This window comes from Salvelinus fontinalis, chromosome 6 (assembly GCF_029448725.1).
Source record: "Salvelinus fontinalis isolate EN_2023a chromosome 6, ASM2944872v1, whole genome shotgun sequence".
In the NCBI taxonomy this organism is placed as follows: Eukaryota; Metazoa; Chordata; class Actinopteri; order Salmoniformes; family Salmonidae; genus Salvelinus; species Salvelinus fontinalis.
The window spans coordinates 42,783,538-42,809,436 of NC_074670.1; the positions used below are offsets into that span (position 1 = coordinate 42,783,538).

The 25,899-nt window shown below is 45.3% G+C and overlaps 1 protein-coding gene across 4 annotated transcripts in view; it reads left to right on the forward strand.

The window, feature by feature from the left end:
- Nucleotides 1-25,899, forward strand: part of LOC129857851 (AF4/FMR2 family member 2-like) — a 174,080-nt gene that overhangs the window by 129,136 nt on the left and 19,045 nt on the right. For all 4 annotated transcript variants that reach the window (XM_055926488.1, XM_055926489.1, XM_055926490.1 and 1 more), the window contains one exon: nt 25,685-25,844. In XM_055926488.1, coding sequence (XP_055782463.1) covers nt 25,685-25,844 — 160 coding nt within the window. The remainder of the gene's footprint in view (nt 1-25,684; nt 25,845-25,899) is intronic.

Below are 25,899 nucleotides of genomic sequence, written 5' to 3' on the forward strand. Positions count from 1 at the left end.
ATTGGAAGTAAAACAAAAGCTGAAATTTTTTAATTTTACTAGGCAAGTCAGTTAAGAAAAGATTCTTATTTACAATGACAGCCTAGCAACAGAGGGTTAACTGCCTTGTTGAGGGGCAGAACGACATATTTTTTACCTTGTCAGCTCAGGGATTCGATCTACTACTAGTCCAACACTCTTACCACTAGGCTACCTGCCGCCCCTTAGATTTAACTCTAAGATGAATGGCAAGGAGACAGAATAAAACATTTCAGGAAACCTGCTCTGTGTGAATAATCGAGGAATGAAAATGCTGTTATTAATTAGACAACGTTCACTGGGTGGAGCCAAGAAAACTCATCTGAATAAAATGTGCGTTTTCGTTTTACAGTGGCATTATTATTTTTACACATTGCGGTTTTGATTGAATAAATGCCTAGGGCTGAGATAAGGTGCCTTCTGAAAGTATTCAGACCCCTTGACTTTTTCCACATTTTGTTACGTTACAGCCTTATTCTAAAATTAATTAAATGTAGTTTTTTTCCTCATCAATCTACATCAATACCCAATAATGTCAAAGCAAAAACAGGTTTTAAACATTTTTGATCATTTATAAAAAATATAAAACTGAAATATTACATTTTCATAAGTATTCAGACCCTTTACTCAGTACTTTGTTGAAGCACCTTTGGCAGTAATTACAGCATCAAGTCTTCTTGTGTAGCGAAATGCTTGTGTTCTTAGCTCCAACAGTGCAGTAGTATCTAACAATTCACAACAAAACACACAAATCTTAAAGTAAAATAATTGAATTAAGAAATATATAAATATAAGATTGAGCAATGTCAGAGTGGCTTTGACAAAAATAGAGTAGAATATAATTCAGTATATGCATATGTGATGAGTTAAGCAGGTTGTAAACATTATTTAAACATTATTAAAGTGGCCAGTGATTCCAAGTCTATGTATATAGGGCAGAAGCATCTAAGGTGCGGGGTTGCGTAACCGGGTGGATGCCGGCTAGTGATGGCTATTTAACCCCGATGGCCTTGAGATAGAAGCTGTTTTTCAGTCTCTCGGTCCCAGCTTTGATGCACCTGCACTGACCTCGCCTTCTGGATGATAACGGGGTGAACAGACCGTAGCCCGGGTGGTTGATGTCCTTGATGATCTTTTTGGCCTTCCTGTGTGACATTGGCTACTGAAGAGGTACTGTTGCGCCTTCTTCACCACACTGTCTAACCATTTCAGATCGTCAGTTACTGTGTTCGACGAGGAACTTGAAGCTTTCCACCTTCTCCACTGCGGTCCCGTCGATGTGGATGGGGGCGTGCTCCCTCTGCTGTTTCCTGAAGTCCACAATCAGCTCCTTTGTTGTGTTGACGTTGAGTGTGTGGTTATTTTCTTGGCACCACTCTCTCAGGGCCCTCAGCTCCTCCCTTTAGGCTGTATTGTTGGTAATCAGGCCTACTACTGTTGTGTCGTCTGCAAACTTGATGATTGAGTTGGAGGCGTGCGTGGCCACGCAGTCATGGGTGAACAGGGAGTACAGGAGGGAGACCCTGTGTTGAGGATCAGCGAAGTGGAGGTGTTGTTTCCTACCTTCACCACCTGGGGGGCGGCCCGTCAGGAAGTCCAGGACCCAGTTGCACAGGGCGGGGTTCAGACCCAGGGCCCCAATCTTAATGATGAGTTTGGAGGGTAGTATGGTGTTCAATGCTGAGCTATCGTCAATGAACAGCATTCTTACATAGTTATTCCTCTTGTCCAGATGGGATGTGCAGTGCAATGGCGATTGCGTCGTCTCTGGATCTATTGGGGCGGTCAGCAAATTGAAGTGGGTCTAGGGTATCAGGTAAAGTAGAGGTAATATGATCCTTAACTAGCCTCTCAAAGCACTTCATGATTAACACTCTAAAATGTCTTACTCACTTCGGCCATGGAGAAGGAGAGCCCACAGTCATTGGTAGCGGGCTGCGTAGGTGGCACTGTGCTATTCTCAAAGCGGGCGAGAAGGTGTTTAGCTTGTCCGGAAGCAAGATGGCAGTGTCCGCAACGTGGCTGGTTTTCCCTTTGTAGTCCATGATTGTCTGTAGACCCTGCCACATACGTCTTGTGTCTGAGCCGTTGAATTGCAACTCCACTTTGTCTCTGTACTGATGTTTTACCAGTTTGGTTGCCTTAAGGAGGGAATAAGTATGTTTGTATTCTGCCATATTCCCAGTCACCTTGCCATGGTTAAATGCGACGGTTGGCGCTTTCAGTTTTGCGCGAATGCTGTTATCTATCCACAGTTTCTGGTATGAGTAGGTTTTAATAGTCACAGTGAGTAAAACATCTCTTATACACTTGCTGATGAACTCAGTCACCTTATCCATGTATTTGTCAATGTTATTCTCAGAGGCTACCTGGAACATATCCCAGTCCGTGTGATCAAAACAATCTTGAAGCATGGATTCTGATTGGTCAGTCCAGTGTTGAATAGATCTTAGCATGGGTACTTCCTGTTTGAGTTTCTGCCTATATGAAGGGAGGAGCAAAATAGAGTCGTGATCAGACTTGCCGAAGGGAGAGCGGGGGAGGGCCTTGTGGGTATTTTGAAAAGTTGATTAGCAGTGGTCCGATGTTTTTCCAGTGCGAGTACTACAGTCAATTTGTTGGTAGAACTTCGGTAGCGTTTTCCTCAAATTTGTTTTGTTAAAATCCCCAGCTACAATAAATGCGGCCTCAAAATATGTGGTTTCCAGTTTGCATCAAGTCCAGTGTAGTTCTTTGAGGGCCGTCGTGGTATCGGCTTGAGAGGGAATATACACACTGTGACTAAAACCGGAGACAATTCTCTTGGGAGGTAGTACGGTCAGCATTTGATTGTGACGTTTATTAGGTCGGGTGAACAAAAGGACTTGAGTTTCTGTATGTTATCACAGTCCGACCATGAGTAGGTAATCATGAAACATACACCCCCGTCTTTCTTCTTCCCAGAGAGTGCTTTATTCCTATTACTGAGAATCCAGCTGGCTGTATGGACGGGGAGAGTAGAGCCATGTTTCTGTGAAACAGAGTATGTTACAATCCCTGATGTCCCTTTGGAAGGAGATCCTCGCCTTGAGCTCGTCTACTTTATTATCCAGAGTCTAAATAGTAGCGAGTAATATACTCGGAAGCGGTGGATGGTGTGCACGCCTCCTGAGTCGGACTTGAAGTACACTCCGAATATCTCTTCTCCGCCAGCAGTGTTTTGGAGCAGCCTCTGGAATAAATGCAATTTCCCTGGGGGGTACGAACAAAGGATCCAATTCGCGAAAGTCGTATTCCTGTTGTAATGCTCATGAGTTACCGCTGCTCTGATATCCAAAAGTTATTTCCGAATGTATGTAATTACACAAAAATAATTCTGGGCTAATAATGTAAGAAGTAACAACAACAACAAAAAATACTGCAAAGTTGCTTAGGAGCTAGAAGCAGAGCTGCCATATCTGTCGGCGCCATCTTAATCCATTTCAGGTCTCTCCAGAGATGTTCGATCCGGTTCGAGTCCGGGCTCTGGCTGGGCCACTCAGTATTTCAGACTGTCGCTCCAGTCTGAGGTACTGAGCACTCTGGAGCAGGTTTTCATCAAGGATCTCTCTGTACTTTGCTCTGTTCATCTTTGCCTCGATCCTGACTAGTCTCCCAGTCCCTTCTGCTGAAAAGCATCCTCATAGCATGATGCTGCCACCACCATGCTTCACCGTAGGGATGGTGCAAGGTTTCCTCCAGGCCAAAGAGTTCAATCTTGATTTCATCAGACCAGAGAATCTTGTTTCTCATGGTCTGAGATTCTTTAGGTGCCTTTTGGCAAACTCCAAGCGGGCTGTCATGTGCCTTTTACTGAGGTTTGGCTTCCATCTGGCCACTCTACCATAAAGGCCTGATTGGTGGACTACAGCAGAGATGATGGTTGTCCTTCTGGAAGCTTCTCACATCTCCACAGAGAAACTCTTAAGCTCTGTCAGAGTGACCATCAGGTTCTTGGTCACCTCCAAGACCAAAGCCCTTCTCCCCCGATTTCTCAGTTTGGCTGGGCGACCAGTCTTGGTGGTTCCAAACTTCTTCCATTTCAGAATGATAGAGGCCACTGTGTTCTTGGTGACCTTCAATGCTGCAGAAATGTTTTGGTACCCTTCCCCAGATCTGTGCCTCGACACAATGCTGTCTCGGAGCTCTACGGACAATTCCTTCAACGTCATGACTTGGTTTTTGCTCTGACATGCACTGTCAACTGTGGGACCTTATATAGACAGATGTGTGCTTTTCCAAATCATGTCCAATCAATTTAATTTACCACAGGTGGACTCCAATCAAGTTTTAGAAACATCTCAAAGATGATCAATGGAAACAGGATGCACCTGAGCTCATTTTCGAGTCTCATATCAAAGGGTCTGAATACTTATGTAAATAAGGTTTTGTGCTTTTTATTTGTAATAAATGTGCAAAAATGTCTAAAAAACAGTAGTTTTTTTACTTTGTCATTATGTGGCATTGTGTGTAGAATGCTGGGGATTTTTATTTATTTAATCAATTTTAGAATAAGGCTGTAACGTAACAAAATGTGGAAAAAGTCAAGGGGTTTGAATATTTTCCGAAGGCGCTGTGGATAATGATGAAATCATGTAGATGTCCCATGCCTCTGCTCTCTCTGTTCTCTCTGCTCTTGCACCTCAAGGTGCTTATGCACAGCCAATTACCTCTGGTGAAGTGAGCCCCTCATCACTGATAAAAAATATAAATGACATGTGAACATGGGGCAAGGGCTAGGGCTAAGGCTAGGACTGAGGCTAGGGCTGGGGGCTAGAGCTAGGGCTGGGTGCTAGAGTTAGGCATGAGTCTAGGACTAAGGCTGGGATTTAGACTAGGGCTGGGGGCTAGAGCTAGGCCTGAGTCTTGGACTAAGGCTAGGACTGAGACTAGGGCTGGGGGCTAGGGCTGAGACTGGGACTGGGGGCTAGGGCTGAGTTTGGGACTGAGTGCTCGGGGCTAGAGCTAGGGCTGGGACTGGGGATTGTAGTAGAGGAAATAGGGCTTGTCTATACACTAGGCAACACAATGACTAGGGTCTGGTTTCAATTATGCACTCTTTTGGCATAGAGGAACTACTTCACTGCCTACGTCGATAAGGAAGAAAAAAAATATCTGGGAACTCTCCCAACATATCACGAGGCAGACATGCCAGAACATTGTGGTTCAAAACCAAAGTTTGCAGTCTAAACTTTTGCAGTGGTTTTAGTCAAGGTAGTTGACGCAAACTAGCCACTTACGAAATGCACTCATTAAAAAGAACCTCTGTGATCTCCATCTTGCTAGCTAATATCTTGTATTTTATTCAAGAGGATAAATAGTGACGCAGGCAGCGACATAGTTCCTCAGACCCTAGTCACTGTTTCCAAGGGTCGGGTTTTCCAGACTAATAGACTGCTTGAGGTAATTACTCTAACTAGATACCTGGATGCTGTGCTGATGGAGATCTGATTCACCCCTTCCCTCCACCGTCCGTTCCATTATGACTCTATGTGGTTAGCATGATAGCCCTCAGCTATTTGATGCATTTGATTGTAATTGGCTGAGTGGTAGGTGGAAGGTGCTGTGGTGACATGTTCCTAATAGCTGTACTTTAATCTACAGGAGCACATTAATAGCCATGCTACATCACAGCAGGTTGCTTTAGCTCCCAGCCACATCTGTCTGTCTGCCAACTTCACCCTGAAATGAATATTTTTCTAATTTGTATCCAAAGGCCCTGCAGTGTTTACTGTGTAACATCTGATACGGGTATCTTACTGAAGGTGGTATAACCTTTTACTCTTGAAAATTAGGAGACTCTAAGATAGAATAGACTGTGGTGTTGTGGATGGATAAGCTCTTTATATGTTTCTTGGAAACATCTAAGGGATCTCTGCTGACAGTCTATTTTTCCTGCCCACTGAAGGATAGGCAATGACAAGACCCTAGGAGGCTCTTCTCTTGTTGAACATGACATTAGTAGCAGATTTCCTATAATGGATGCTCCCCATGATGTGCAGGCAGCCATAGGCCATGCATTCCATAGGGTTTAAACACAACATCTGCTTTTCAAGTGTGTGTGTATGTGCGTGTGTGCGTGCTACTTGCTTGTGTGTGAGAGAGAAAGAGAGAAAGACACCAGACACGGAGGAAGAGGAAGCCATCCCATCACGCCGGGTGGCTGGGCTTAGGGCTGGAGATTGACTGTTATTCAGAGCTTCACCAACGCTTTTTCTACTGTGTGTGTCTTTGTGTGTGTGTTTGCATTGGCCCACCTCTGAGAACATCCCTCCTGAGATAAAGGGGAAGGACTTTGGGTACTCCACCTGCAGTTCAACATCAAAAGATTGCTCAGTCCACATTTATAGCACTGTATAAACAGGATTTAAAGTAATACGGAAAGAAGTTAAACAGCTCTTATTTTCATTTTTTTTTATCTATGTTATTTTCTCTAGGTGGTTTACTTGTTTAACGTGGCATAAGCCAGTATAAATTTGCTGCTATAAAATGATTGTATCATACCAATTACATCTCAATCAGATGGAACTGGCGAGGTCCAAAAGAACAGGTGGTGACGTCCACTTCCAAACCCAAAGAACAGACTGTTGTTTTTGCCAAGGATTATCCATCAATTAAAGCAGATGCTTTTCCTTTCAATTTTTCGCATCACAAGGACCACAGCATAACCACACTGAACAAAAATATAATTGCAACATGTACAAGTGTTGGTCCCATGTTTCATGAGCTGAAATAAAAGATCCCAGAAATGTTCCTTACGCACCAAAAGCGTATTACTCTCAAATTTTGTGCACAAATTTGTTTACGTCCCTGTTAGTGAGCATTTATCTTTAGGTTTCAAGCGCAGAGCATAGCAGGTGTTTAATGAAAGGGACCATAGGAGGAGGCAGGTAGCTGGGTCCAGGGGCAGGCAGAAGGTCATACACGGTAGGTCCAAAAATGGCAACAGTACAGGCAGGGAATAGGCAAAAGGCGTCGAGAGTGAGGCAGGCAAAAACTATCATACACAGGAGGAGAGAAGGACGGAAAAAAAACAGCTCAGAAAAAAAAGTGTCTCAAAACAAATAATACCTCATAGTGACGAGGTGCAAGGAACTGAACTAAATAGTGTGGGATGATGACATGCAGGTGTGTGAACAGGTGATTAGAATTCCGGTGATTGGGATCTGGAGAGTGAGCTGGAAAGTGGGCTGCGTTCCGGGGATCTAAGTGTTTGGGAGTGTGAGCTGGACGGAGATGTCCAGCTCTCCTTTGCCAAGATAATACATCCACCTGACAGTTGTGGCATATCAAGAAGCTGATTAAACAGCCTGATCATTACACAGGTGCACCTTATGCTTGGGACAATAAAAGACACTCTAATGTTCAGTTTTGTCACACAACACAATGCCACAGATGTTGACATGCTGACTGCAGGAATGTCCACCAGAGATGTTTCCAGAGAATATAATGTTAATTTCTCTACCATAAGCTGCCTTCAACGTCGTTTTAGAGAATTTGTCAGTACATCCAACTGGCCTCACAACCGTAGACCATCTATGTGTATGGCATCGTGTGTGGGCAAGCGGTTTGCTGATGTCAAAGTTGTGAACAGACTGCCCCATGGTAGCGGCGGGGTTATGGTATTGGCAGGCATAAGCCACGGGCAACAAACACAACTGCATTTTATCCTTGGTAATTTGAATGCAGAGAGATACTGTGATGAGATCCTGGGGCCCATTGCCACCTCATGTTTCATGCACGGCCCCATGTTGCAAGGATCTGTACACAATTCCTGAAAGCTGAGAATGACCCAGTTCTTCCATGGCCTGGAAGATGTGTCGCCCATTGAGCAAGTTTGGGATGCTCTGGATTGATGTGTACAACAGCAACTTTGCACAGCCATTGAAGAGGAGTGGGACAACATTCCACAGGCCACAATCAACAGCCTTATCAACTCTATGAGGAGGAGAGGTGTCGCGCTGCATGAGGAAAATGGTGCAACACTCCAAACTGCCTCTGGAAGCAACGTCAGCACAAGAAATGTTCGTCGGGAGTTTCATGAAATCCATCCATGGCCAAGCACCCGCACACAAGCCTAAGATCATCATGCACAATGCCAAGCGTCAGCTGGAGTGGTGTAAAGCTCGCCGCCATTGGACTCTGGAGCAGTGGAAATGTGTTCTCTGGAGTGATGAATCACGCTTCACCATCTGGCAGTCCGGGTTATGCCAGGAGAACGCTACATACCGGAATACATAGTACCAACTGTAAAGTTTGCTGGAGGAGGAATAATGGTCTAGGACTGTTTTTTATGGTTTGGGCTAGGTCCCTTAGTTCAACGGGTTGGCTAGCCCCCTTAGTTCGGGCTAGGGCTAGGCCCCTTAGTTCCAGTGAAGGGAAATATTCATGCTACAGCATACAATGACATTCTAGACAACTGTGTGCTTCCAAATTTGGGGAAACCATTTAGGGAAGGCCCTTTCCTGTTTCAGGATGACAATGCCCCCGTGCACAAAGAGAGGTCAATACAGTAATGGTTTGTTGAGATCAGTGTGGAAGAACTTGACTGGCCTGCACAGAGCCCCGACCTCAAGCCCATCGAACACCTTTGGGATGAATTGGAACTCCGACTGCGAGTCAAGGACTAATTACGCAACATCAGTGGCCGACCTCACTAATGCTCTTGTGGCTGAAATGAAGCAAGTCCCCGCAACAATGTTCCAACATCTAGTGGAAAGCCATCCCAAAAGAGTGGAGGCTGTTATAGCAGCAAAGGGGGGGACCAACTCCATATTACTGCCCATGATTTTGGAATGAGATGTTTGACGAGCAGGTGTCCACATACCTTTGGTCATGTAGTGTGTTTTCCTGTCCTAAGAGAGATGTAAGGATGCCTAGAGTAACAGTTGGAGGAAGACAGCAGAGAAACAAGGTGAAGGAGGGACAGGGGAGGGATACACAGGGGCACAGGGAGTCACTTTGGTTTTCAATATGAAAAGTACAATTTGATTTATCTGTATCCTGTTAATCTGTCATCTGGAGATGTAGACTTGGCAGACCCAGCCGCTTGGCAGCTCTCACTCCTGCACAGCTGGCTTTCCACTCACTCCACATTTTCCAGCCTTTGATATTGATATAGATGTAACCGAAGTCAGCCATGGGTCCGCCACCCCCCCGATAGCCCCATCCACCCAGGCCATGTCCAACTATTGTTCCAAGGCCTGTTCTCCCAGTCCAAGGACAAGCTGGCCAAACACTCACACACTGCTCCCACACAGGCCTCCTGCAGATTACCTGGCCTCTACCTGCTGCTCCAGACCATGGAGCAGAGAACAGCCTGCCTTTAGCCTGCCCTAACCCTCCCGGCCCAAGCCAACACACGTGGAGAGGAGAGAGCTGGCTACAGCCTGGAACAGAACAGAACAGCCCAGCCCAACTAACAGATGACTGGACTGGAAAGAGCCTTTGATGGAGGAGGAGTGTACAGCTGGAGATCAAAGACAAATAGCTCTGTGGCAGATCAGATCACAATCTTTTGGGCTTGCTTAATTTGTGCAAAACCAGGAATATGTTGTTATATAAAGGCTGTGCCATTTGTCAAATGAATAGACGTCCTTGTAGACAATCATTGAAAGAAAAATTACACGTCTTGGCAATGTTGACTGTATAGGAATAAGGATGTAGCCTAGGCCCCTGTCATGGCAGTAGATAAACAGGGCATCTCTGATTCCCTCATATGTCAGAGTTTACACCAGAGGTTGGCTCCACAATTCTATGTTTATCCTCCTGGGCTTGTGTCTATTCTCTATTTTCTAACCTAGCCTACAGCTGACCTCTCCAGTGGCATAGTGGTGTAGCCTCGGACTGAGTTTCTCTCTCTCTCCTCTCTTTGAAATCAGGGGGAGTAAAAAAAAACTAATTGGTGTCCAGGCCTCCCCCTAGCCCCCCCGCTCCCCACCTCTGCAGTCAAACACCAGGGTTTGCTTTCATCTCATGAAAGCGGTGCTGCTCTCTGATCCCTGTATGTGCTGGGCGGCTCATTTGGCATGCAGGGTGTGTGTCGGTCTGCCACGGAGCCTGGGGAGGCTGAGACTCTTCTCCTCTCCTCTCTGACCAGCTAGAGCCAGAACCAGAGTCTAGCTCACACCGCCCTGGTCCCATATCCTCCCCCCTAACAACCCCCTCTCACATGCTGGGCCTCAGTCCCTCCCTCTACCCATGCACCCTGGCCTGCACTGACAGCTCCCTCTCAGATCACGGCTGCAGTAGAGCCTGGGCCTCCTATATGTAGGACACCTCTAATGGCTCTCTCTCTCTCTTTCTCTGTCTTTCTTTCTTTCTCTCTATTCCCCCCCTTCAACCCTCCAAACATTGAAAATAGAACTACTATGTTTTGACTTTAGTTATACTGTTAACTGACTGCAGCCCTTTGAATTGATTCATTAGATAATAGCTGTTTAATTATCAATATTTTAGAATGTTATTTTTTATGTATCATGCTTACTTAGCATTTTTATTTCTCACTCAGATGCTGGAGCTGGTTACTTTATTGTGTGCCATTATGTGACTCAGTCCAGTGTTTACCTTACCCCTTATCTCTCTGGCATACCCTCTTGTGTGTTTTAATTTCACAGACCTGTCAAGCCACTCAGGTGTCTGTCCGCCTGCCACCATCTCTCTCTCTCTCTCTCTCTCTCTCTCTCTCTCTCTCTCTCTCTCTCTCCTCTCTCTCTCCTCTCTCTCCTCTCTCTCTCTCTCTCTCTCTCTCTCTCTCTCTCTCTCTCTCTCTCTCTCCTCTCTCTCTCTCTCTCTCCTCTCTCTCTCTCTCTCTCTCTCTCTCTCTCTCTCTCTCTCTCTCTCTCTCTCTCTCTCTCTCTCTCTCTCTCTCTCTCTCTCTCTCTCTCTCTCTCTCTCGTCTCTCTCTCTCTCTCTCTCTCTCTCTCTCTCTCTCGGCTCTCTCTCTCTCTCTCTCTCTCTCTCTCTCTCTCTCTCTCTCTCTCTCTCTCTCTCTCTCTCTTCCCACTGTGCTACTCTCAACAAACTGCAATGCTAAATATATAATTTTCTCTGTCTTGGTCACAGTCGGCAGAATTAGTTTTTTTTACATGTCACTCAGGCTCTCTACATTTTCTTTTATAACTCGCAGGCAAAATGTTTTACTCTTCTGTATGTGCATGCGGCTGCCTGCCTTTGTGACTTCCTCTCATAAATCCACTCTTTTTCCCTGTCCCCTCACTAGCTAGAGCTGTTAATTGTGCTGTGTGAGTCCACAGTCTGTTGACCCCTGTTAAAGGTGCAATGGCCATTTCAATGAATGATATATTCCCATTAATTCCTGAAGAACATAACTCACAAATGCCCCACAAGCTACCATTTGGCTGAAGATAGAATGACAGATTGTGACTTTAAGGCAGCCTGTCTGTCTGTTTCTATAGAAGGTTTCAGCAGGTAAAATTTATCATGAGTTAGGTACCTAACATATCATGAGACCAAAGCACAGATGTAGGAAATTGTACAAAAGGAAACTGTCTGTTCAGGAAAATAGATTAAACGTGAGGAAATGTAATGTTGAACTGTCTGGCATCAGATGGGCTTTGAAATTATGAAACATCTCCATTATGTATTTATGATGTGTTTGCATTTGCTGACAGTCTAACGGTGGTGCGGCTGTTTTCTTGGAATAAATTCACAACAGAAAGTCTCAATAAATAGCCATTCCAGTTCATTTAAACTGATGGAGAAGCTAAATAGAACCCAACTAACGCTCTGCTATTGGCTAAATTGCTTTGAAATTGAAAAATGGAAATGCAGTAAGATGGAAAAAGACAAATCTTGTATACATAATCTTGTTTCCCTACTCACAATCATTGATTAGTACATTTTTTGCCGTATGGTTTTAAGAAAGTTTGTCGATTTTTGACATTCAATTAGGTCATAAAGTCTACAGACGTGGTAGACCAATGTAGGATATGACTTTACTCAGACGCTCGCTAAAACCACATTGCAACACTTCCCGTGGGAGCAGTAGGCATAAAACATGTCTTCAACATATGTGTTACATACATCCAGTTTATAATTCTAGAATAGAATATGTTGTATTTTTAAGCAGTCTTGCTCTTCGGTGCACTTACAAAAAAAGATGTATTTCTACACACTCAATTATCCCCTGGAGTCCTCGACTGTTTGTATCTCTGATATGATATGAGCAACAGGATGTCATTTATTACAGGATGTCTTTCATCTGTTCACAATGTGACAGACACGTTATTAGTCGGCAGCTTGATGTGGTGCTGTACATTCCAGCCTCCTGCCAGTGATAGATACAGCTTGCCATATAGACACTAAAACATAGCTCACCTGCCTGCCTTACCTGCTCTGTTATTATGTAAATATATCATCCTGGTCAATTCAAAGAGAATGCATATACAGTAGCGTTGAAGTGCTTTATCTAAATGGACAAAGTGTAGAGTTATTGCCAGATTTCATACCAAGACACAAAGTGCATATTACAGATATAGGATCTTAATTTGAGACAGTTTGCTACAGCAATAAAAAATAATCCTGCTGCAACAGGAAATGAGAATTATTATGTGGATTATAATTAATGGAGATTTTTGCAGGGGATGATCATTTCAAATTGGAAATGACAAATTACAAGTTTTAAAGTACTCCTGGAACAGGGTGATCAAATTAAGATTATACATCTGTACATACTCTTAAAGAGGGGGCTTGGGGAGGGATTGGGGAAGCTACTTCATCTGACTGTCAGTCTCTATCATAAGTGTACCGGGTCCACAGGGCGGCCATTTTTTTAAGTGCAAATGAGCAACCCCGGGAAGAAAAGAAAAGACAGAGAAAGAAAGAAAGAGAAAAAAAATTCTGGAAGCTCTGCAAATTATTTATGTTCTTATAAATCCCTCTATTTTTTTGCCTTGCAATGAAAAGGATAGAAGGACAGAATAACACTGCAATACCAAGCCTTCCCAGGGTAAGCCATTCCCCCCTCCTGCACCGAAGACAAAGACGGAGGACAAAGATGCCTCGCAGCATATTCATCTCCATGTATGGCTTATACCATGTAGGCATGCTGCTGTATGTTCCATACAAACAGAGGCTGGCGTTTGATGTTTACACTGCCTCATTTACTCCACTGGCCTATATTATGCCTTTGTTGTGAATTATAATTATAGCATACAGTGTATTGTAAAGGGAGTGAAGTCACATTCTGTACATCAGATGTACAGTATTCATTTAGATCATGATATTTTGACATGTCGAGAGTCACTTGTTTAGTGACATCTCTGCGATCATATACATGCGACTTGACTCTGCTTTGCTCATTCCATGATTCATGAAAAACAATGCTAAATGAAACTAGCGCAGTAATCCACCATTCACTATGCATCTTGACATCTCCTCCCTCCCCTTTGTCTAAAGTATCATCTCTCAGGCTGGCGTATGTTGTGCTAAGCCATTTAGAGTGGCTTTCTGTGTTCTGGAGAAGGACCAGCACCTCATGTTTGGTTAGGAGCCTCAGCAGATGCCTGTTCATAGGCAGCCAAAGCAGACTGGAGGAGTAGGAAGAAGCAGGGGGGGACTGACTACAGTGAGGGACTCACTACCTGAGAGGGGTTAATTAAATCATAGGAGTGATGTGTGTAAGGGTCTGCTGGGACAACCAGGTGTCATCCAATGGCCAGGTAGTTGACACCTAAATGACTTGGGATGATACCACATGTCAGCCATCTTGATCGCCTGGGATGTTTTGTTTAGTGGCTTTATAGATTTTTAAGAGACTGCAATTTTACCTTCAATCTTTTCGATATCAGCCTGCGAACATTGCTGTGAAGACAAATTCGACAGAAAATCTTGTCATGTTAAATGCTATTGTTTTTACCGTGGCGACGAAATCCACTCTTAGACACACCCCACCTGCCTCAGATAGACAGCATCTCCTCTATACTAGCTTCCACTTAGTGATGTCACAGAAGTTTGTGTTTATGTGGGCTGAGCGACACCCCCGGATCTCACACGTCTCGTCTGACATTTGTAGATGTTTATTCTCCGCCATCTGTCTTTGACAAATAACTTCAAGCGGAGCTGCTACAATAAAGTAGGTCTGGCTTCCTAAGCACTTCATAGTGGCTGCTGCCTTGTCAATATTCAGAGAGATTCACAGGGAATCACTCAGTCACTCAGCCTCTCCTCTGGGGCTTCCAGCTCTATAGTAAAACCTCCTACCTCTCAAAGCAGCTGCCACTCATAGCACTGTGTACTGGGTGACAGAAGAAGACAGAAGAAGACAGAGGAAGCCACTACAGCAGTATACTAATACTTCACACAACATAATCATTGTACAGAGGCCTGTTATTAAAGAGCTCATCAAGCCACTGAACATCATGACTGAACACACAGTGATACAACTACAAACAGTGACTAGACTGTAATTTACTATTGATTGGAACAAACAGTAAATCAATTAGCTAGTGTTATATTATAACTATAGTGGGCTGACTTTCATCTCCCTGGGCACAGGATAGCAGGGATTGGATGTATGACAACAATGAGCTTCAAACTCACCGGGGACCTCACCGGGGACCCGTGGCTCAGTTGGTACAGCATGATAGTTTACAACGCCAGGTTTGTGGGTTTGATTCCCACGGGGGACCGGTATGGAGAAAGAAAAAAAAAGTATGAAATGTATGCACTCACTACTGTAAGTCACTCTTAATAAGAGTATCTCGTAAAAATGTAAAATGATCTGGTGGGCGTGGATGATGTGTGTGAACCCAGATTGCGACAGACATCATGAATGTGATTATTCAGTGGGAGAAGATGGATGCTTGCACACAATGGATTCCATCTATGATGCTAATGGTGACAGAGTGCTGTAACACTGTGAGGCAGAGGTGAGAGGTCAGGTGTGTTGGTGCTAATGCACTGTTTTAGTGTAGTAACTGCTGCATTAGCATTGTGTTAGGATGTGCCACATGCTGGATGACACACTTCCGTACCATCCACCCCCACCCAGCTTGATGAGAGCGGTTGCCTGCTTAGGAAACCGCTCTCCTCAAAATGGGTAGGGGTGGATGGTACGGAAGTGTGTGTGTGTGTGTGTGTGTGTGTGTGTGTGTGTGTGTGTGTGTGTGTGTGTGTGTGTGTGTGTGTGTGTGTGTGTGTGTGTGTGTGTGTGTGTGTGTGTGTGTGTGTGTGTGTGTGTGTGTGTGTGTGTGTGTGTGTGTGTGTGTGTGTGTGTGTGTGTGTGTGTGTGGTGGCGGTGTACTGCAAATGCGCTGCGACAGCCCGCTCAGCCCCGCTCTCAGACAATCAGATTAATTGGAGCCGAGGCCATTAGCCGGCTGGAATACATTATTGCTTTTGCCGAAAGAGCAATATCCTAACCTTGTCATCCCAGTCCTTGTTTACCAGAGCAGAGACAGCGTCAGAGCAGAGGAGATGAGGGCTGTGCGTCTGCCCGTCTGCCTGCCCGCCCGACTGCCCAGACACACTGTCATCTTGTGGCAGTGGCTCTTGGCACAGAGTCTTCTTTCTACTCAAAGTGCCTCTCACTGCTGGTAGGGCAGCTTATTCTCTATGGCCCTACTGACTGTACTTTAAGTGTACGTTTATGTTTTATGTGTATCTATGCGCCCTGGATACAGCTTCAGCCCTGAGGTCAGGGGTGAAGGCTTTAGTGACCATTAACAGTGAGAGCTCAGTGAGCTCAGGATTTGAGGATGATCTCTGCATGGTGTTGTGAGACGACTTCCTGTCTGTCTAAAGCTCTATGTCTGTGTCTCTCTGAGAGATGGCTAGCTGTGTGTTGGTTGGCATGAGTCAGTTAGTGTGATCTAGCCAGCTAGTTATCCGTCCACGTGTGAGCGTGACTCAGTGACATGCACAGAGACACGGGCTGGAAGAGCTACTGTTTACTTTTCAGTCTAGTGCAAATACTCATCGCAATCAGTGGCTCTGACGTCTCGCCAGCCACGTGTGTGAGTGTGCGTGCGTGTTTGCGTGTGTGTCTGTGTGTCGGGCTGCAATCCTCTGTTGGGGTAATTAGATGGGCCTTGGTGTGCCTTTCCACACACTCTCCAGATTTTCAGCTCATTTATTTATGTGTTTTCACTGTGAATCCACTCTCCCTTCAATTTATGTTCTCTTGCACCCTGTCAAAACACACTCCTCTTCACTTACCTCCTCCCATCAAGTTTTATTGAATACATTTTTCATTTGTGTGTTTTTCTCTGAGCGTGTTACAGGCAGGTGTTCTCGGAGCCAGAGCGGCTGTGATGATTAATGTCGTTTGGTGTTAATCCTCTCTGCAGGTCCCCTCTGAACCTTTATTGTTGGCCGCCAATAATGAGCGAACTCACTCGTGGCATTCGACGTTCCTGCATATTTACAAGCTAGCACCAGCTGACTCAAGCCATAGGTAAAGTGCTGGCCAACTCTGAATGTTTCCTGTGGTAGATAGCTAATGTTCTAACCTTTTCATTATTCAATACCATGCCATGCTTTTCTATGAAATATACAGCATGGGGGATCACAGATATGATTAGCATCAAATCCAAAAGGCACAACTCAACTGACACCATAATAAAAGGAGCCAATTAATGGGCCCATTTTATCAGTGCAACCTGAATACTTGGCTTTCGTAGCATCCCAAATGGCACACATCCCAATGTAGTGCACTACTTTTGACCAGGGCCCACATAGGGCTCTGGTCAAAAGTAGTGCACTATGTAGGGAATAGGGTGCCAATTGGCATGCATTCCTTGCCTTTATGTACATTAGGCCAAGCTAACGGATCACAGATTCATCTCCAACTAATTTGACATAGGCTCTGCTGTTTTCCCCTAAACAGGACGTCATTAAATGGTCAATATGAATACAATAAAGGATTTTCACTTACAGGATTGCTACAATAGCAGGGTGAGTGTTGAGCAGAGCAGGAAGGAAGTTTACATACTAAGAGCTGGCAGCTGGTGCAGAATCGATCTACATTACAGTGATAAATACAGATTGTCATCCTGTTTGCATAACAAACCTGGGCCGTCTACAGCGGCACAGTACAGTATTAGGATGACAGATAATACCCATTTTTACATAACCAATTCCATTTTATAAAGACTCCTCCTAACCATTATGTTTTGTGTAGAGATAGTGGATAAATGGATATTGATATGGTATGAGTGCATTCTGTATCTGCTAGAGGTATTTTTTCTCTCTCCCCCCTCATCTAAAACCCATGAGTAACGATGGGCAAATTGCTGCTTCATTCGATTCTTAGCAGTAGCTGGAATGAGTGTGTCAGCGTTTGGGATGTGGTTATTCGTAGAGGCCAAGTGGAGGAGGGTGGTCGGACACAGTGTGCCCTGCTCCTCTACTCTACTCTGCTCTGCCCTGCCAACACACAGCACAGCATCAGGCCAATGGGACACTGGGGGCCAGGGGAGGGTGCCACGTCTGCTATAGGGAGTCAGGCACAGCACACACTCTCTCACACACAGGCACAGGCAAACACACACACACACTCACATACACACACCCAAACACACACATTTTTGCTATTTCCCAAAATTTAAAGGCTTATTATTTTAATCTCCTTTCCCTCGTGGCTAGAGATCTGACATACGTATATTTTCCAGCCCATTCATCATCATTGGTCAGGAAGGACAGAAGTTCCAGGAAAGCAGGACATTAAAACCATTGAATTTAAACACAGCCTTACTCGGCCTGAAGCCTGAATGTGAATGTGGGAGTGCATCCAAACACCAACTCTCACCATCACACCTTTGTTTCCCTGCAGGTGAGCTGCCATCAAGGTCAGAGCCCTGTATCCTCTATAACTGATTTGTGTAATTAAAACAGCCGTTGTTTCTCTGTTCTCTTAATGGCACATTTAATCTCACTTGGCCAGAGTTTTATTCGCAATAGTTGGAGTCTCTACTAAATTAATCACAGTCATGCAACGTGCTTAATGTGTGTTCCTTTGTTTGCATCTTAATTTACTTAAGGTTTATACCCCTGAGCCGCAAGTCTATTAGCATTCTCCTCACCTCTCTCCCTCCCTCTCTCTCCCCCTCTCTCTTTCTTTCTCTCTCTCTCTCTCTCTCTCTCTCTCTCTCTCTCTCTCTCTCTCTCTCTCTCTCTCTCTCTCTCCTTTCCCCTCAGACACAAACACAGACCTTTTTGTTATATCCAGAGGATAAATAGTTTTCTAAAATGGTAACCTCGGTAATGAGAGTTTTACCCTCTTTCCAACAGCTGTAATTATATCTGTCATTGACGCAATATTAATACCTAGGCTTGTTCTATTGACTATTATACCTTTGCTAGGGTAGACCAGGATAGCTTAGTGGTTGACATACAGGCAACCCACATACACAATAGTATAGTCAACTGTGACGTACTCAGATAGTCAATGACACTGATACTCCTACATGCTTCAGGACAGACAAACCTGCTACTAAACATGGAAGGATTATGACAGGTGGAGGTGATGTTAATGGTCTCTGTGGTTCAGGATCCAGACGTCCTATTGGCTGAGCTCTGATGACTGGCTGGCTGGCTGGCTGCGGTGGGTCTGTGATGGTGGGAAGCCTCCCAGACCATCGGCTCTGGGATTTATATTCTGAAATACATGTAGTCTCTGGGCAGTTTGGATAGTTTAGAGTTCAAAATGTGTGACTTTTCAACAGTGCTCTACTCTTTGCTTTTAACACAAGATAATTTCTGACATCTTGCCCTCTGCTCTTGTTGTGTCCTCCAAAACAGAATTTCACATGGTTTTGTGACATTGTAGAGGGATTTCTTCCCGAGCCTCTTTTCCGCTTTGAATGTTACACCACTCTTAAAACAGGATCAATCTTACAAACAGACCAATGACAAGCCAAGGCTCCAGAGACAAAGGCCTATAATGAAGACAGAAGTGTGTGAATACAACCCAGCAGCTCAGACATGTACAGTAAATACGTAGTTATTGGAGACAGCACATAGACAATGTGTTCATTTACATTTTTCAGCACAAGGTTTCAGTGGCTTTTCAGCATGGCCCCATGGTCTTGGTTGAATTTTAGATTTAGATTAACCTGGACAGGAATGTTTCAGTAGAGATAGAGCAGAGATAGAGCCTGAGATATCTCTCCACCCCCTCCATATAGGCATGTTTTGGAATGACGGAGGACCTGTACTTTGTCTGACCATAATATCCTGACCAGGAAAAACTCTGGGCCCTAGTGATGACTGAGTGTCTGCACGGCCATGTTAATTCACACTAGTGTAGTGGGGCCAGAGGATGACTCTTTGAGTAGTGCAGAGTAGAGAGGCTGCCTGGCAGGGACAGGGAGTGTGGCGATGTGGAGAGAGCCTCAGTATAATTCATCATGCCTGTACTGTGCTGTGCTGTGCTGAGTGTGACTGGGCAGCAGAAGGCCTCTAAGTGAATTAGGATACTGTTGAAGTCATGCCATCGATCACAGAAATGCTGTGCCCCGTAATTCATTTTCCGTAAGTGTAATGGTCATAATTTTGGAGCACCAGGTTTCACAGGCAAGGGTGGGAAGGGGGAGGAGAGGGGGAGGGGGGGGGTCTTTACTGAATCCCAGGCGCGTCCTAACAGTGGCCACCCCCCTTCCCCCCCTTCCTCCACCCCCACTCCCCTGAGCACAGTGACTTGTAATTTAATCAATTAAAGGCTATAACAGATTTAGGGGCAAGAGGAAGTGTAGATTATTGGTTTGGAGATCTGCAGCGAGTTATTCTTTGGGGTGATTTATAAAAATAATAGAGTGCACTGCATGCTGAGGATCATTTAATAACACAGGGCGCGCAGAGTGAGAACAGACAAATTATGGATGACACCCCTCCAGCGGTCCAACTCTCACGCTCACTCTCCCTATTCTCACTCTCTCTCTCTCTTTCTCTCTTCCCACACACAGTCTGTACTACAGACACCACACTCTCACATTCACACAGAAGCAAAAGCATTCATACACACACTCAAACATTCACATAGTACTGTATGGCTGATATAACAATGAACGTCTGCATCCTCAGATTCCAGGCTTGGGTGATTCAGTGTCATGGTGATAAAATGATACTGCTAGCCTTATTGAAACAGCTAAGCTAGGCTTTACACCTCAGAGGGTTGAGAGCAGAGCCTGGCAATGAGAAGCAGAGAGCGAGAGAGCCTTTCTCCTTTCCCAGAGAGTCCGTCCAATCAAACAGCGCTCTGAGCACCAGCATAGGTTTCAGTCTCCACAGACCAGCATGCCCGAATTTCTTCATCTATAATTAAGGATTCCACTTTATTGAAGGGTAGAAAATGACAGTTCTGCCCTTGGATATGTGAATCTGGGGGATAAAAGGGAATGGTAATGTAACCTGCTCAGGGTTGCCCAGCATCTCATCAGCAATAGATGTTTAAATAATTAGAAAGTACAAACAAATAAGGAAGAAGCAAGGGGAGAGCAGAGTGATGGCCTTCACTGAATCAATGCGGGACTGGCTTGTCTCAACTGACTCACCACGTTACAACAGCCAGCCAGCTGGCTCCAAAATGTACCCAGGTCTGGTTTAATGAGTCTCCTCCACCATCCACCACCTTCAGATGTTGCCTTGCCTGCCTCTTCTTTTGATAGATCTGTCTCTTCTCTCTCGTCCTGCTGTCTCTCTGGTTCCACTGTCTGAGGCTGGAGGCTAGCCACTCCACGCTCGCCTCATCAATTCCGCCACAGGCCTGTGTCTATCGGCCTTATTGATCTCGGATTATGGTATCAGTGTAAATAGAAGGAGAAAATCACAAATCGATAGCAGACTGTTCCTTAAAGCTGCCAATTCAGCCAGCTGTGAGCAGTGGGATCATTGGAGGTTGGTCTTGTTGTGACCCTTGATGATCCCATGGGAGATAGCCTTGCTCCTGTATTTTCTTCTCCCTTTCCCATTGTATCTCCTTTTCTGCTAATGACAAGTGAGGACCAGCTGTGTGTGTGTGTGTGTGTGTGTGTGTGTGTGTGTGTGTGTGTGTGTGTGTGTGTGTGTGTGTGTGTGTGTGTGTGTGTGTGTGTGTGTGTGTGTGTGTGTGTGTGTGTGTGTGTGTGCGTGTGTGCGTGTGTGCGTGTGTGCGTGTGTGCGCGCGCGCGCGCGCGTGCGTGCGAGCGAGCGAGCGAGCGAGTGAGTGAGTGAGTGAGTGAGTGAGTGAGTGAGAGAGAGAGTGGGGGTGGACGTGTTTAACCAGAAGGGACCAAGTCCCCACACGAATAGTAAACAAACCAAAAGTTTACCAACTGGGGACATTTTGTTTGTCCCCACGAGGTCAAATGCTTTTTCTATGGGGTTTAGGGTTAAGGTTAGAATTAGTGTTGGGTTTAGAAATACGTTTAAGAGTCAGGGTTAAGAGCTAGGGTTAGTTTTTGGGTTAAGGTTAGCTTTTTGAGTTAAGGTTAGGGTTAGGTTTAGGGTTAGGGGTTAGGGAAAATATGATTTTGAATAGGACTGAATTGTGTGTCCCCACAAGGTTATCTGTAGAAGACTGTATGCGTGCATGTGTGTGTTGCTGGAGAGAGAGAGAGAGATATTGTGAGTGGTTAATATCCCTCTCTTTTTATCTCCACATTGCACCGGCCTGGAAAATTGCTTCATTACTAAACATTGAATATTTATGGTGTAAACACTTCCAAATATCATAACTTTACTTATTTATTAGGTTTTTAATGAATGCTCCATGTCGTTTGGTTTGTGTAATGACTACATCAGGATTCTGTCTGGGTCTGTCTGGCAGCGTCTTGTTCAAAGAGTTGTACAGAACTGTAGATAATCTGATAATGTGACCGGATGGAATGATACTGTAGAGCTGCCCCAACTCTTTAGACCTCACTGTGAATCCATGCCTTGACAGAACAGCTCTTAAGAACCTAGACGACTCCAATGAATTAGCTGGCATAAATGGTGAAATATATGCACTGGAACTGTGTGTGAACTGTGTGAGTTAAAAGTGGTTGGTTTTAGAGTATACTGCTATCCCACTCCCAATGGGCCTCGTGAGGTACCTGGGACGACAACCTCTCTGCTGGAGAGACATTTTCTTCCTCCCTCTACTCCCAGTCTGTCAGACTGGCTCCCTCCATACAGTTTGTTATGGGATGAGGAGGAAAACCCATTAACTATGAATGCCATTACTTTGTTTACACATTCATAGTGCTGCATTTGGTGTTCAAATGTAAATGTATGAGATGCATTGTGTGTGGCCCTTTGTTCTTAACCTCTGTGATTACGACACATCACAGTGCATTGTTTTCATTAGCAACATATGCAACTCTTGTTGTTGTTGTTTTTTTTTAGCTCTGTTCTTTAATCAAAGAATGAATTACGGCAGCAAATAAGTCATTCTTCCCCCCCCCCCCCCCCTGCCTGCCACGGAATATCATCAGTCTGGATGGAGCAGCCAGTTCCATGGACAGAAGACAATGTTCGAAATGTCTTTATTGTCTGCTGTGAGAAAGGCAGCTCAGCACTGAGTGGAGAGAGAGGTTAGAGAGGATAGGACGGTGTTCTGAGAGCAGAGCCTGTTAGCAGGTCAGAGGTTAGTGGGGTAGACTGAGGTGAACACGCTGAAAGCAGACAGCAGCCGTTGTTCTCCCGCCCCTTATTTTCCCACATGATTCTGTCATCTGTCAGCCCAGGCTCACCTCCATCAAGTGGAAGAAAGGAAATTAAGTGACCTTACCCCGCTGCCATTCTTCACTCTGAAATAGAACATTAGAGCTTCCTTTTTTATGAAGTATTTGCATGCACAAGCACCACTTGGAGAGGCTGAGTGGTGAAAGAAAGAATGTCTCCTAGAGGTCTATTTTAAACACTTTAATGGCACCTGGGATAGTAATTACATCTCTTCTTCCAGAGAATGAGTTGGACAACACTTGGGTATTGGAAAAAGCCACAGTAGTTCTACTACATAAAACGTATTTTGAATGTAGAAAAAGAGGGCAATCACATAACTATTCCTATAACAATTTATTGTAAACAATGACATGCAGTCGAGACAAGTACTCCGTCGATCTGTCAATGGTTGCCTTATCATTTCCGGTATGCGTTATCTCAGAGTGTTGTGTGTATATGGATGGTTATTTGCTGTTGGCTTGTTCTAGTGCTGGCTCTGTTTGTGCTGACACCATTCTCAGCAAATGAAGGAGAGATCACACAGACAGACAGACAGACAGTGTTGCTGTGCTGGCCCAGACAGACAGACAGACAGACAGTGTTGCTGTGCTGGCCCAGACAGACAGACAGACAGACAGACAGACAGACAGACAGACAGACAGACAGACAGACAGACAGACAGTGTTGCTGTGCTGGCCCAGACAGACAGACAGACAGACAGTGGTGTTGTGCTGGCCCAACTCCCAAGAGCCTATTGGGCTTGGCCTTGGACTCATGAGCAGAGCAAGGACATGATGCCATGTGTGCTACTGCTATGCCATCCTACTGGCAGCGGGCAGTGGCGGGCACTGCCAGGGCAGGCCATAGGAGCACCATGCCACACTACATTACCCACTGGGTCTTGGCCTCTTCCTCTATATTTAATAATTAACCTGACCTGGCTGTGAGCCTCAGAGTCCACTGGTCCTGCTCTCTCTAGCCTTGTACTGTAATCCAGCTTTGGAACCAAACTGCCACTAGGCAAGCCCTGGGGGCAGGGAAGCTAGTGTCTCCTCTAAGGACCTGACCTGGCTCAGACAAGCTGGACATGTTAGCAAAAGGCTATTGGTCCATGGCACAGAATTTGGGTTAAGTGTGGTAATTTAACACATGGCTCTTTTTCACTGCAGAGTTTCGTGCCACCGCCATGTCCCCGAGCTGATCTCCAAGCTGTCTTGGTCATGCGGCCATATGCCCCCTCACCCTGTCACAGAAAAACACAGTCATCAATGGGGTGTTGACAGAAAAGACACCCATCGTTACCCATCATGTTCAATTTCTGCGGTCCTGTCCAGTGTATCTCCGGTCCTATCATATAACCATGCTTTAGGCTGTAGTGGATGGAGTGTCTTTAGAGGGCTTCAGTAGTGTAGTGTGGCTTTTATTGTGTTATAAAGCTTAGGCCTTTGAGGATCCAATAGCTGAACCAGTAGCGTGACAGAGAAGGTTGAAAGAGTGTGGAAGAATAAGTACGTAGGTGGTGAGAAAGCAAACTGCCTCCTTAAGGCATTTATTGTCAACCGCTAGAGCTGTTACTTTCTCCAGCAGTAAAGTACAGTACGCCCCTGCAACATCTTTAGCTAGTCTAGTGTTGACACTTTCAATAGGGAGAATAAATTGCTTATTATAAAGCATTATGTCAATTTCCTTTGTTCTGTAGTTATCTGTTGTGTTTCATGAAAGGGGAAGGGTTTATTTTTACTCGGATGTCAGATACATTATTATTATATCTAAGCAGGGTTGGTCCTGGTTAGTCCCTGGATGGGAGACCAGATGCTGCTGGAAGTGGTGTTGGAGGGCCAGTAGGAGGCACTCTTTCCTCTGGTCTAAAAAATATCCCAATGCCCCAGGGCAGTGATTGGGGACACTGCCCTGTGTAGGGTGCCGTCTTTCGGATGGGACGTTAAACGGGTGTCCTGACTCTCTGAGGTCATTAAAGATCCCATGGCACTTATCGTAAGAGTAGGGGTGTTAACCCCGGTGTCCTGGCTAAATTCCCAATCTGGCCCTCAAACCATCATGGTCACCTAATAATCCCCAGTTTACAATTGGCTCATTCATCCCCCTCCTCTCCCCTGTAACTATCCCCCAGGTCGTTGCTGCAAATGAGAACGTGTTCTCAGTCAACTTACCTGGTAAAATAACGGTAAAATAAATAAATAAAATAAAAATAAATTATTCTCTGAATAACATTTTGCCCTAGTACAACAGAGAGAGAGGGAGAGAGAGAGAGAGAGAAAGAAAGAGAGAGTGCTTGTGTGTGCATGTGTGTGTTAATATGTTTATAGTATTGTGTATATTAGTGAGCCTCTTTTTACTAGTCTTTACAGTGGTTTGTATGTTGTGACTGGATGTGTGTGTTGGTAGAGTACGCCTGGTTTATGCTGCTCTGCCTGCATCTCAGGGCTGGATGGAGGGAGAGAGGGATAGAGAGAGGCAGATGGTGCTGTGTGATTGATGGGGCTGTCTCCTGCTGTCTGCAGTCTGTGCGGATCTGGGAGTCATGTCAATGACAGGTGGACTCATCTCGTCCAACTCTGTGTCGCCGCTGAGAGAGCCAGTGCCGCGGCGGAGTGCTGAGCAGAGAGAGCACGGGGCCGGGTGTGTGGCTGGCGCCGAACATGAGGCAGAGCACAAGGCTGCTCTTAGCAAAACGATGACAAAAGAAAGCTGCGTCACAGCGCATCAGTGCATTACTCACTCCAGTGGAATGAGATCAGTCCGGGGTCACAGAGGGCTAGGTAGTGCTGCCGGAATATGAGGCTGGATGAGAACAGCTAAAGTAAAGATTTATCTATCACACAATCTATGTTTATGTATAATATATCTTGCCTTCTTTTTCTCTGAATGTTTTTCTTTATATTTTCTCTCTCTCTCTCTCTCTCTCTCTCTCTCTCTCTCTCTCGCTCTCTCTCTCTCTCTCTCTCTCTCTCTTTCTCGCTCTCTCTCTCTCTCTGGTACCCAGCATCCCTGTGGCCACGTCTCGGACCACTGACCCGGGCCTCTCCAGCGGTGCCTCGGGCAGCTCCAGCGAATCAGAGAGCAGCTCCGAGTCAGACTCAGATAGTGAGAGCAGCTCCAGTGACAGCGAGTGTAACGGGGCCTCCCGGACCGCCACCCCAGAGGTACAACACAATCACTCCTTACTGTACTGTACCAACCAAGCAGAGTCAGAGTAAA